At 58.7% G+C, this 13461-nt stretch overlaps 2 protein-coding genes across 2 annotated transcripts; both read right to left on the reverse strand.

The window, feature by feature from the left end:
- Positions 1-226: 226 nt before the first annotated feature.
- On the reverse strand, positions 227-532 carry LOC142067877 (feather keratin Cos1-1/Cos1-3/Cos2-1-like). Its single transcript, XM_075116874.1, has one exon. It carries the CDS (start codon positions 530-532, stop codon positions 227-229), a length of 306 nt encoding a protein of 101 aa, XP_074972975.1.
- A 6637-nt stretch (positions 533-7169) lies between these two features.
- Positions 7170-7475, reverse strand: LOC142067951 (feather keratin Cos1-1/Cos1-3/Cos2-1-like). Its single transcript, XM_075116991.1, has one exon. It carries the CDS (start codon positions 7473-7475, stop codon positions 7170-7172), a length of 306 nt encoding a protein of 101 aa, XP_074973092.1.
- Between the last annotated feature and the right edge of the window lie 5986 nt (positions 7476-13461).

The raw sequence follows: 13461 nt of genomic DNA on the forward strand, positions 1-13461 counted from the left end.
AGAAGACAACAGAGAGAAGAGAGAGGGAAACGAGAGTGAGAAACAGGCAGGTTGGACAAGGGCCATGTTTTCAGAGAGCCCTGGCGCGCCTCTTCCTGCCTTCCTTTGCAGGCGGAGCCGCGGATGCTCAGCCCGCCCTGAAAGCGAAGGCCAGGATCTCCGTGCTCAGTCCATTACCGTCTTCTGGGTGCCTGGGGGTCCTTCTGCGGGGCCGCCTGCAGCAGCTTTAGCAGGGGAGGCATGTTCTGCCACAGTAGCGGCTGCAAATGCCAGAGAGGTCAAAGCCCCCGGAGGAGATGGGCACTCCCTGAGAGCTGAGGATGCTGCCAACGGCAGCGGAGGTGGAGGATCCCACAACGGTGCTCTGTGGGAAGGAGCTGAGGATGGGGCCGGGCAGGGTCACCACCACGGGGGAGGGCTCGATGACGACGGTGGAGTTCTGGCACTGCCTGACGCAGGGCTCGTTGCAGCTGTTGGCCAGCGGGGTCGGGCCGCAGGGCTGGCAGGGTACACAGGGGTTGTAGCAGGACATGTCTCGGGGCGGGAGGTGCACCTGGGAGAGAGAGCAAGAAGGAGCACGGGGGCGCGTGAGCAGCAGCCTGCCCGCCCACCTCGAGGGAGACAGGGCACGTGCTGGGCGGGGAGCCGGAGGCTTTGCAGGGATGTCCACGCGCCTCTTTGCCTGTCCTCCCGGGCACCATGCAAAGGGAGCCAGGCCCACAAAAGCTCTTCCCTCAACAAGAGCCCAGGTGGCCCCTCAGCCCAAACTCAGCCCCTCTCCACGCCAGACCTTCTCCCCGCTTCCCCTCCCAGGGGTGGCAGCCCCAAGCCCCGGTGTCGGACAGAGCTTCCAACTCACTTGCTTCCGAAGGAGAAGAAGGGGAGTGAAGCGGATGAGAGAGTGAACGGCTGCGATGGCTTTTATACTGGTCCTGCACTGGCCCAGGTCCAGAGGAAGCTTCTGCGGAAGTAGTAATTCTCCAGGAAGCTCATCTGAAATGCAAAACATCCCAGCTAATGATACGGGCTGTTTTGGTTTTCTGCATGGCTGCCCTTTCATTTCCTTGTTTGGCCGCACCCACTCCCCCTTGAAGGTGATGGCTCCTTTTCAAGCGCGGGACTGGGAGCCCCAGGGATTCCTGGGACAGGCGCACACCAGTGCCCGCAGAAGAGGAGTCCCAAGTGCCGGAGGGGTCGCGTGCAGGCTGGCGTCATTGGCCTGGGGCACTCGTGTGGGCTTCTTTGCAGCCCCATTGGCAGGAAGGGTCCTGCCACTCCCAGCCCTGCAATCCTCGCCCAGAAGGCCAAAGGGCTCCCGAGCCGGGCGATGTGCCACGTCCCCTTTCTCCCACCCTCCAAGCTCTCTCTGATGGCTGCTGGACGTTGTCTCGGCAGGCGGGTGGTCAGCACTGCTGCTTTTGACTCTCTTCCTCCTAATGCTGCTCTGGGGAGGCCTTTGTGCACCTGTTGGGCCTCCTCCTTCGCTCTCTGGGCTCCCTCTGGGCGCCCCCTGCCAACGCCAACGCCAACGCCATCAGTGTGCCTGGAGCCTTGTCCTGCCCCAGGGTGCTCCAGCCCAGCCCTGCCAAGGGGCTTCCCCGTGTGTCCTCGGCCGAGTCCACAGTTGCCCATGTGTAGGCAGGGCTGCTTGCCTGCCTTGCCCTCGTGTACGCACTGGAGCAGCGTGCGAGGCAATTCCACAAAAGCATGAGGAAAAACTCTTTTACTGTGAGGGTGGCCAAGCCCAGGAGATACTGCCCAGGCAGCTTGTGGAGTCTCCATTCTTGGAGATATTCAGGACCACACGGGGCAGTGTCCTCATCAAACGGCTCTCGTTGAGCCAGCTCCGAGCAGGAAGGTTGGACCTGACCACCTCCAGAGGCGCCTTGCAACCTCAACGGTTCTGGGACTGAGGGCCTCGGTGATCTGCCGCTCATGAGTCACGAGGCTCAAGATGCCGCTGCACTCCCTAACTGTGGAAAGCACAAGCTGCTTGCGCAGCTGCGTGGCCCAGCTCTTCCCACTCACAGTCACGGCCTACGACCGATCTGTTGCTATGTGGCAGCCCCAGGGGTCCCCGGTGACACGCGAGGGAAGGTCTGTGCCACTGCGGTGGCAGGCCTGAGGGCTGGGGCCACTCTCCCCTTGTTGGCAGCCGTGGCACTCACCCTCTGTTTGCCCAAGCGCAGCCCCAACGGCATCGGCTGCTGCTTCTGTGAGGTACCGCCCACGCTGGCCTGTGCTGAGAGCTGCTGGACTGGTGTGCTCCTTGTCTCCAAAGGCAGCACTAATTCCCTGGTGTGCAGCCTGGCCTCGCTGGGGCCCTGTGGGGTGACTCTTGCGTTAATAGTTGGAGTCTGAGGAGTGGCTAGGGGGAGACCCTGCTGTTGAGTCACGAGGTTCAGACAGGACCCCCTTGCTTTCTGGAGTCCTTCTCAGAGAGGATCCTAGCTGCAGCTAAGTCCAGTCTTCGTCTCAGGCTTGGTCAACGGTTTATTTTCCAAGGATGGTAGATGTAACACCCATCAGAGTATTTGTTGTTAGTAACTAACTTGGCAGCTGCCCAAGCCGGTCGCGTTCAGTGAGAACGATCACGGCTAGATGAATGAGTAGTGCAATTTCTTAAAGCAACAGATACACAGGTTCTTTGGAGTACCGGTGATAAGATTGCTGGTTACAAGACACGCATAAATACCAAAGATACGAGTACGCTGCTGGGCTACAAGTATGCTAAACGAATATGAGGCGACTCTGTGCAATGGCTATTTACAGGGCGACTCCGATGCCTTAGAGATTGACGCAGAACAAATACGAAGCGACTCTAATGCATTAGAGATTGAAAGTGACTGTGTGGAGGTTTCCAGTCTTACCCAAAGGCGTCCCAATGGCGGGGAAGAGAGGCTCAGCCCGTCGGCCGATCCCAGAAGTCAGAGTGGCACGCAATGGTATCTTCCCTGACAGCCTTTTTCTCTTAACCTATTCTATACTGTTTTTCAACCTTTCAGGTGGATCTTGACAAGCTCAGTCATACATACCTTTGTTATGATTGGTGTAGAATTTCCTCTCTTTGCTTTTAAAGGTGTAGGCTAGAAAAATTCAAAGCGCATGCCCAGTGAGGGGTGGTTGCACCTTAGAGGCGGGTAGCTTTTGGGGTGGAGGTGTGTTTTGGTATTGTAATGCTATTATATTGAGCAAAGTTCATGAAAAAGACAGCATTTTGTCAAAAGCAAGGCAGACTGTCGGCTCAGGGTAGCAGATGTGCGGTGTACTAGTTCCGTGGTACCTCGTGTTCCAATTTATCACAGAGCCTGGCCAAAGGTGCAGTGTACCAGCTCCATGGTCACAGAGCCCAGCCAGATTTGCAGTGTACCAGCTCCATGGCCACAGAGCCTGTCCACGGTGTCTCCGCACCACTTCACCCTCCGGACAAATCCTCTTAGATTCGGTACACCAAGTTCTCCTGGCATTGCCGACATCTAAGGTTACAAACCTAGGGAAATTCCATGGAATGGATTCCTGACCCGGCAACTGCACCCTACCCTGAAAGCGTCTTCCATGCTGCAACTTTTCTAAAAACATAAGTTTAATTTCTAAGTCACCTATAGCGACTATTCCACAGTGATTCAGCTCTCCACCAGGGCACCAGGTATGAGAAGGAGGATGCAAGGCAGCTGCCACTTGGCTGTGGCTGTGCCGCTCTTTAGCTGTGGTTGTGCCGCTCTTTGGGCCATGGCCCCTGATCCTCACCCGCCCTCCCTAGCAGCCTGTCCCGGGACAGAGGAGTGTCTGTCTTCAACAGTGCTGGTGCTGCCTCTCCTCCAGCCACTGGTCTAGAGACCAAAGAAACACAAGGTGAGGGAAGTGCTTAGAAAGTCGGGAACAGAGTGGTACTGGCCAGCATGTGCAAGGATGGTGGAAGGGCTGGGAGCATCCGATTGGGGAAAGTTTCTCTCTGGAGCAGGGGAGGTGGGGTGGAGAAGGAGGGCTTGCAACAACAGTGGAGAAGGATCCACATGCTGGATGGGAAACATGTGGAGGAGACAAAGCGAGGGAAGGCAAGGCAAGGCAAAGCGAGGGAATGTGAAGCAAGGCAAAGCGAGGGAAGGCGAGGCGAGGTGACGAAACGCAGGGCAATGCGAGGCGAGGCAATGCAGGGTGTAGATCTGTCTTGACTGGAGTCTTACACGCGTTGTCTCCATCCGCAGGGATCCCTTGGCTTTTCTTGACACAATGCCCCTGTGGAAGAGCCACACGCAGAATTACTCCGGCAAAACAAACCATTTGCAGGCAGTACGTGCGACTGCCTTGATCACAGTGTACATGGCTTCTGTGTGGAACGACTGGAGGTGCGCTCTGGGGGTGCGAGGCGGTGCAACCCAGCTCATGCTCGCTTGGGACTTGGTTGTCAGTGGTAGGGCTCTGTGCGCACCTCATGCTACAGTCAGTGGGACCAACTGGTGAGCAAAGTCCATCCCAGTGCAAACGACTGCTCAGAGGGGGAGAGCTCTGTGAAGAGGTTTGCCAGCTGCTCTAAGGAGACAGGGCTCTCTGGGTGAAATCGCTGGCGTTTGCTCTAAGTTCTGCCTGGCAGCCCCTCCACTTTGTGGGGACGGCACCTAGGTAGTTACGATGGAAAAAGACATGGAGAAGTCAAGAAGAGGAGGAGCTGTCCTGTTGGTGGATCGCCGCTACAGTCCACGGCTGATCGATTATGCAGTACGGACAGCTGTTCCCTTGGGATCCCGTTGACAATCTTTCCACCATTCCCAGTGTGCTGCCTTCCCCTCCTCCATACAAAATACAACCGGCATCATGGGTGGCAGCTTCAGCCCAGTGGCCTTCTCTCAGGTAAGAAAGACAGACTCGCCGTGTGTGCAGAAAGCCCTGGGAAGACGCACGCAGAGATGAATGTCCCGAGAAGTGCTGGATGGAGTGGGCGAGGTAGAGATTGGCATTGGTGTCATCAAGCAGGAGAAAAGCAGCACTGCTCGGCATGGTGCTCTGGCAGAGCCGCTGCCCTGCCTCTGGCTGTGCCCTGGGCAGCCAGAGAAGCCGACCAGGGAGCCTTTTGCCCTGCTGGAGATGGCTGTGAGGGTTGTGTCCGTGGCCGCCTCCTTTGTCTCCTTCTGCCTGAGCACTGCAGTTCCGGTTCTGGGAACTGTCAGCAGGCTCCTGCCTGCCTGTCTTAAAGCTGCGCAGCTCCCCTTGGGCAGCCTGGCCCGGAGTTTTACAAGAGGCAGCAGTTTTGCAAGCGGGTATGAGCGCCTGCGAGGATGTTCAGGGCCCTTGTGGCCGAGAGGATTTGGAAAGGTCGAGCTGTGGCCTGGCTGCACCAGGAGGAAGCTCCCAGCACCGGAAACCTGGTCCTGGCACCGGGGAGCCTGGGGCCCAGCACAGGTGGCACCTTGATTCCCTTCTTTGGCCAAGCAAGTGCTTCAGCCTCGAGGCGATGCGAGTAGGAAAGCTCCCTGGGGCAGAGGTGTGAGAGCCCAGGCAGCCCCCTGGAGCGTTCTGCTCCGCCCTTTGGGCGGAGGTTTGGAGGCGGCTTTGAGCTGGCAGAGGGAGGAGAACACAGGAGCTGGCCCCCTTCCTGGGAGCTCCCTGGGCAGCCAGAGGAGCGTGGAGCCTGACGCGGTGCAGGTTTACCCGGCAGCCTTGGTGGGACTGGCAGAGGCTGTTGAGACGCGGCTGTCAGGCTAGGGAGGAGCAGGGCAGTGGGTCAGCGGGACTGTCAACGCTGGAGGGGGAAGAGGGGAGTCCTGACCCTCTGGCGAGGACGGGAGCTGTCCTTCTGGGAGAGGGGAGGCTGCAGATGGCACGTGGCAAAGGATGGGAGACGTGATGTGAGCAAGGGGCGTGAAAGGGGGCGCAAGAGTCTACACGCCCCTTTTGCAGGTGACGCAGACCCTCCTACGTACTGTTTCTGCATGCCTGCCTAGAGAGACAGAGCGTGAGCTGTCTGGAAGCAGGACCACATCTGCACTTTGAAACGCCGCCTCTTCTAGCTGTGCTGGAGAAGATGCTGGCTGGGGCTGACTGGGGATGGACGAGATCCCTGCCAGACCTACAAGGAAGGCTAAGTCAATGCAAGGAGAGCTGAAATGCTGCAGAAGCACCGGCTTGTAGTTGGAAGCCACAAAGGGAGGTGGGCGAGGAATAGCCCACCTCGCTTCCTCAGCTGAGGGGGAGAGAGGCTGTAGGTGGAGGTGTCTTGTGGTCGGAGGTGCACTGGGGAGAGATGGCAGGGAGGAGCACGTGAGGAGCAACCTGTCACACAGCCGCCGCCACCGCTACCGCAACTGCCGCAGGGAGAGGGGCCCTCCTGAAGCAAGAGCCGCCAGCCAGGGAGGCCTCACAGGTGCTGCTGGATGCAGAACCAGCTCCCAGGGCCACCAGCAGCAGCAGGCAGTGCGGCTGGGGAGATGGACACCTCACTCGGGCAGTGGTTGGGCTCCCCGTCATCTGCAGGGCGTGCTCGAAGGCTGAGGAGGCCATCCGTGGGCAGGGATGCAGCAAGGCAGCCCTGACGGCTGCTGGCCCTACAGGAGCCAGGGACTTCTTGCCCAGCTGCAAGGGACAGTGTCCTGAAAGGAGCCCACTGCCTATGGCTCACCCTCCCCTTCCTCCAGGAATGCCGATGGCTCTCCTTCGTGCCCGCAAGATCTCCCCAGAGCGACACCTCTGTCTCTGGACGGCGGGGAGAAGGACCACGCAGAGTCCCACGCTGGGATGCAGCAGAACTTTAATGAGGTCAAAGAGGGAAAGGGGGTCCTCTGAGTGGGGGCCACAGTGCAGAGAGCAACAGGGGTAGCTAGGAGTCTTTGCCCCTTGCCCAGGGCGGCGTTTGCACCGGGCATCTGCCTGCCTGCTCCTGAGGGGGAGAGGGGCAGCGGGTCCATCCTCGCGTGGGGCTTAGCAGGTGCTCACAGCCCAGGGGCTTAGCAGAAGACAACAGAGAGAAGAGAGAGGGAAACGAGAGTGAGAAACAGGCAGGTTGGACAAGGGCCATGTTTTCAGAGAGCCCTGGCGCGCCTCTTCCTGCCTTCCTTTGCAGGCGGAGCCGCGGATGCTCAGCCCGCCCTGAAAGCGAAGGCCAGGATCTCTGTGCTCAGTCCATTACCGTCTTCTGGGTGCCTGGGGGTCCTTCTGCGGGGCCGCCTGCAGCAGCTTTAGCAGGGGAGGCATGTTCTGCCACAGTAGCGGCTGCAAATGCCAGAGAGGTCAAAGCCCCCGGAGGAGATGGGCACTCCCTGAGAGCTGAGGATGCTGCCAACAGCAGCGGAGGTGGAGGATCCCACAACGGTGCTCTGTGGGAAGGAGCTGAGGATGGGGCCGGGCAGGGTCACCACCACGGGGGAGGGCTCGATGACGACGGTGGAGTTCTGGCACTGCCTGACGCAGGGCTCGTTGCAGCTGTTGGCCAGCGGGGTCGGGCCGCAGGGCTGGCAGGGTACACAGGGGTTGTAGCAGGACATGTCTCGGGGCGGGAGGTGCACCTGGGAGAGAGAGCAAGAAGGAGCACGGGGGCGCGTGAGCAGCAGCCTGCCCGCCCACCTCGAGGGAGACAGGGCACGTGCTGGGCGGGGAGCCGGAGGCTTTGCAGGGATGTCCACGCGCCTCTTTGCCTGTCCTCCCGGGCACCATGCAAAGGGAGCCAGGCCCACAAAAGCTCTTCCCTCAACAAGAGCCCAGGTGGCCCCTCAGCCCAAACTCAGCCCCTCTCCACGCCAGACCTTCTCCCCGCTTCCCCTCCCAGGGGTGGCAGCCCCAAGCCCCGGTGTCGGACAGAGCTTCCAACTCACTTGCTTCCGAAGGAGAAGAAGGGGAGTGAAGCGGATGAGAGAGTGAACGGCTGCGATGGCTTTTATACTGGTCCTGCACTGGCCCAGGTCCAGAGGAAGCTTCTGCGGAAGTAGTAATTCTCCAGGAAGCTCATCTGAAATGCAAAACATCCCAGCTAATGATACGGGCTGTTTTGGTTTTCTGCATGGCTGCCCTTTCATTTCCTTGTTTGGCCGCACCCACTCCCCCTTGAAGGTGATGGCTCCTTTTCAAGCGCGGGACTGGGAGCCCCAGGGATTCCTGGGACAGGCGCACACCAGTGCCCGCAGAAGAGGAGTCCCAAGTGCCGGAGGGGTCGCGTGCAGGCTGGCGTCATTGGCCTGGGGCACTCGTGTGGGCTTCTTTGCAGCCCCATTGGCAGGAAGGGTCCTGCCACTCCCAGCCCTGCAATCCTCGCCCAGAAGGCCAAAGGGCTCCCGAGCCGGGCGATGTGCCACGTCCCCTTTCTCCCACCCTCCAAGCTCTCTCTGATGGCTGCTGGACGTTGTCTCGGCAGGCGGGTGGTCAGCACTGCTGCTTTTGACTCTCTTCCTCCTAATGCTGCTCTGGGGAGGCCTTTGTGCACCTGTTGGGCCTCCTCCTTCGCTCTCTGGGCTCCCTCTGGGCGCCCCCTGCCAACGCCAACGCCAACGCCATCAGTGTGCCTGGAGCCTTGTCCTGCCCCAGGGTGCTCCAGCCCAGCCCTGCCAAGGGGCTTCCCCGTGTGTCCTCGGCCGAGTCCACAGTTGCCCATGTGTAGGCAGGGCTGCTTGCCTGCCTTGCCCTCGTGTACGCACTGGAGCAGCGTGCGAGGCAATTCCACAAAAGCATGAGGAAAAACTCTTTTACTGTGAGGGTGGCCAAGCCCAGGAGATACTGCCCAGGCAGCTTGTGGAGTCTCCATTCTTGGAGATATTCAGGACCACACGGGGCAGTGTCCTCATCAAACGGCTCTCGTTGAGCCAGCTCCGAGCAGGAAGGTTGGACCTGACCACCTCCAGAGGCGCCTTGCAACCTCAACGGTTCTGGGACTGAGGGCCTCGGTGATCTGCCGCTCATGAGTCACGAGGCTCAAGATGCCGCTGCACTCCCTAACTGTGGAAAGCACAAGCTGCTTGCGCAGCTGCGTGGCCCAGCTCTTCCCACTCACAGTCACGGCCTACGACCGATCTGTTGCTATGTGGCAGCCCCAGGGGTCCCCGGTGACACGCGAGGGAAGGTCTGTGCCACTGTGGTGGCAGGCCTGAGGGCTGGGGCCACTCTCCCCTTGTTGGCAGCCGTGGCACTCACCCTCTGTTTGCCCAAGCGCAGCCCCAACGGCATCGGCTGCTGCTTCTGTGAGGTACCGCCCACGCTGGCCTGTGCTGAGAGCTGCTGGACTGGTGTGCTCCTTGTCTCCAAAGGCAGCACTAATTCCCTGGTGTGCAGCCTGGCCTCGCTGGGGCCCTGTGGGGTGACTCTTGCGTTAATAGTTGGAGTCTGAGGAGTGGCTAGGGGGAGACCCTGCTGTTGAGTCACGAGGTTCAGACAGGACCCCCTTGCTTTCTGGAGTCCTTCTCAGAGAGGATCCTAGCTGCGGCTAAGTCCAGTCTTCGTCTCAGGCTTGGTCAACGGTTTATTTTCCAAGGATGGTAGATGTAACCACCCATCAGAGTATTTGTTGTTAGTAACTAACTTGGCAGCTGCCCAAGCCGGTCGCGTTCAGTGAGAACGATCACGGCTAGATGAATGAGTAGTGCAATTTCTTAAAGCAACAGATACACAGGTTCTTTGGGGTACCGGTGATAAGATTGCTGGTTACAAGACACGCATAAATACCAAAGATACGAGTACGCTGCTGGGCTACAAGTATGCTAAACGAATATGAGGCGACTCTGTGCAATGGCTATTTACAGGGCGACTCCGATGCCTTAGAGATTGACGCAGAACAAATACGAAGCGACTCTAATGCGTTAGAGATTGAAAGTGACTGTGTGGAGGTTTCCAGTCTTACCCAAAGGCGTCCCAATGGCGGGGAAGAGAGGCTCAGCCCGTCGGCCGATCCCAGAAGTCAGAGTGGCACGCAATGGTATCTTCCCTAACAGCCTTTTTCTCTTAACCTATTCTATACTGTTTTTCAACCTTTCAGGTGGATCTTGACAAGCTCAGTCATACATACCTTTGTTATGATTGGTGTAGAATTTCCTCTCTTTGCTTTTAAAGGTGTAGGCTAGAAAAATTCAAAGCGCATGCCCAGTGAGGGGTGGTTGCACCTTAGAGGCGGGTAGCTTTTGGGGTGGAGGTGTGTTTTGGTATTGTAATGCTATTATATTGAGCAAAGTTCATGAAAAAGACAGCATTTTGTCAAAAGCAAGGCAGACTGTCGGCTCAGGGTAGCAGATGTGCGGTGTACTAGTTCCGTGGTACCTCGTGTTCCAATTTATCACAGAGCCTGGCCAAAGGTGCAGTGTACCAGCTCCATGGTCACAGAGCCCAGCCAGATTTGCAGTGTACCAGCTCCATGGCCACAGAGCCTGTCCACGGTGTCTCCGCACCACTTCACCCTCCGGACAAATCCTCTTAGATTCGGTACACCAAGTTCTCCTGGCATTGCCGACATCTAAGGTTACAAACCTAGGGAAATTCCATGGAATGGATTCCTGACCCGGCAACTGCACCCTACCCTGAAAGCGTCTTCCATGCTGCAACTTTTCTAAAAACATAAGTTTAATTTCTAAGTCACCTATAGCGACTATTCCACAGTGATTCAGCTCTCCACCAGGGCACCAGGTATGAGAAGGAGGATGCAAGGCAGCTGCCACTTGGCTGTGGCTGTGCCGCTCTTTAGCTGTGGTTGTGCCGCTCTTTGGGCCATGGCCCCTGATCCTCACCCGCCCTCCCTAGCAGCCTGTCCCGGGACAGAGGAGTGTCTGTCTTCAACAGTGCTCGTGCTGCCTCTCCTCCAGCCACTGGTCTAGAGACCAAAGAAACACAAGGTGAGGGAAGTGCTTAGAAAGTCGGGAACAGAGTGGTACTGGCCAGCATGTGCAAGGATGGTGGAAGGGCTGGGAGCATCCGATTGGGGAAAGTTTCTCTCTGGAGCAGGGGAGGTGGGGTGGAGAAGGAGGGCTTGCAACAACAGTGGAGAAGGATCCACATGCTGGATGGGAAACATGTGGAGGAGACAAAGCGAGGGAAGGCAAGGCAAGGCAAAGCGAGGGAATGTGAAGCAAGGCAAAGCGAGGGAAGGCGAGGCGAGGTGACGAAACGCAGGGCAATGCGAGGCGAGGCAATGCAGGGTGTAGATCTGTCTTGACTGGAGTCTTACACGCGTTGTCTCCATCCGCAGGGATCCCTTGGCTTTTCTTGACACAATGCCCCTGTGGAAGAGCCACACGCAGAATTACTCCGGCAAAACAAACCATTTGCAGGCAGTACGTGCGACTGCCTTGATCACAGTGTACATGGCTTCTGTGTGGAACGACTGGAGGTGCGCTCTGGGGGTGCGAGGCGGTGCAACCCAGCTCATGCTCGCTTGGGACTTGGTTGTCAGTGGTAGGGCTCTGTGCGCACCTCATGCTACAGTCAGTGGGACCAACTGGTGAGCAAAGTCCATCCCAGTGCAAACGACTGCTCAGAGGGGGAGAGCTCTGTGAAGAGGTTTGCCAGCTGCTCTAAGGAGACAGGGCTCTCTGGGTGAAATCGCTGGCGTTTGCTCTAAGTTCTGCCTGGCAGCCCCTCCACTTTGTGGGGACGGCACCTAGGTAGTTACGATGGAAAAAGACATGGAGAAGTCAAGAAGAGGAGAAGCTGTCCTGTTGGTGGATCGCCGCTACAGTCCACGGCTGATCGATTATGCAGTACGGACAGCTGTTCCCTTGGGATCCCGTTGACAATCTTTCCACCATTCCCAGTGTGCTGCCTTCCCCTCCTCCATACAAAATACAACCGGCGTCACGGGTGGCAGCTTCAGCCCAGTGGCCTTCTCTCAGGTAAGAAAGACAGACTCGCCGTGTGTGCAGAAAGCCCTGGGAAGACGCACGCAGAGATGAATGTCCCGAGAAGTGCTGGATGGAGTGGGCGAGGTAGAGATTGGCATTGGTGTCATCAAGCAGGAGAAAAGCAGCACTGCTCGGCATGGTGCTCTGGCAGAGCCGCTGCCCTGCCTCTGGCTGTGCCCTGGGCAGCCAGAGAAGCCGACCAGGGAGCCTTTTGCCCTGCTGGAGATGGCTGTGAGGGTTGTGTCCGTGGCCGCCTCCTTTGTCTCCTTCTGCCTGAGCACTGCAGTTCCGGTTCTGGGAACTGTCAGCAGGCTCCTGCCTGCCTGTCTTAAAGCTGCGCAGCTCCCCTTGGGCAGCCTGGCCCGGAGTTTTACAAGAGGCAGCAGTTTTGCAAGCGGGTATGAGCGCCTGCGAGGATGTTCAGGGCCCTTGTGGCCGAGAGGATTTGGAAAGGTCGAGCTGTGGCCTGGCTGCACCAGGAGGAAGCTCCCAGCACCGGAAACCTGGTCCTGGCACCGGGGAGCCTGGGGCCCAGCACAGGTGGCACCTTGATTCCCTTCTTTGGCCAAGCAAGTGCTTCAGCCTCGAGGCGATGCGAGTAGGAAAGCTCCCTGGGGCAGAGGTGTGAGAGCCCAGGCAGCCCCCTGGAGCGTTCTGCTCCGCCCTTTGGGCGGAGGTTTGGAGGCGGCTTTGAGCTGGCAGAGGGAGGAGAACACAGGAGCTGGCCCCCTTCCTGGGAGCTCCCTGGGCAGCCAGAGGAGCGTGGAGCCTGACGCGGTGCAGGTTTACCCGGCAGCCTTGGTGGGACTGGCAGAGGCTGTTGAGACGCGGCTGTCAGGCTAGGGAGGAGCAGGGCAGTGGGTCAGCGGGACTGTCAACGCTGGAGGGGGAAGAGGGGAGTCCTGACCCTCTGGCGAGGACGGGAGCTGTCCTTTTGGGAGAGGGGAGGCTGCAGATGGCACGTGGCAAAGGATGGGAGACGTGATGTGAGCAAGGGGCGTGAAAGGGGGCGCAAGAGTCTACACGCCCCTTTTGCAGGTGACGCAGACCCTCCTATGTACTGTTTCTGCATGCCTGCCTAGAGAGACAGAGCGTGAGCTGTCTGGAAGCAGGACCACATCTGCACTTTGAAACGCCGCCTCTTCTAGCTGTGCTGGAGAAGATGCTGGCTGGGGCTGACTGGGGATGGACGAGATCCCTGCCAGACCTACAAGGAAGGCTAAGTCAATGCAAGGAGAGCTGAAATGCTGCAGAAGCACCGGCTTGTAGTTGGAAGCCACAAAGGGAGGTGGGCGAGGAATAGCCCACCTCGCTTCCTCAGCTGAGGGGGAGAGAGGCTGTAGGTGGAGGTGTCTTGTGGTCGGAGGTGCACTGGGGAGAGATGGCAGGGAGGAGCACGTGAGGAGCAACCTGTCACACAGCCGCCGCCACCGCTACCGCAACTGCCGCAGGGAGAGGGGCCCTCCTGAAGCAAGAGCCGCCAGCCAGGGAGGCCTCACAGGTGCTGCTGGATGCAGAACCAGCTCCCAGGGCCACCAGCAGCAGCAGGCAGTGCGGCTGGGGAGATGGACACCTCACTCGGGCAGTGGTTGGGCTCCCCGTCATCTGCAGGGCGTGCTCGAAGGCTGAGGAGGCCATCCGTGGGCAGGGATGCAGCAAG

The sequence above is a fragment of the Phalacrocorax aristotelis genome, chromosome 23 (genome assembly GCF_949628215.1).
Source record: "Phalacrocorax aristotelis chromosome 23, bGulAri2.1, whole genome shotgun sequence".
Taxonomy (NCBI): Eukaryota; Metazoa; Chordata; class Aves; order Suliformes; family Phalacrocoracidae; genus Phalacrocorax; species Phalacrocorax aristotelis.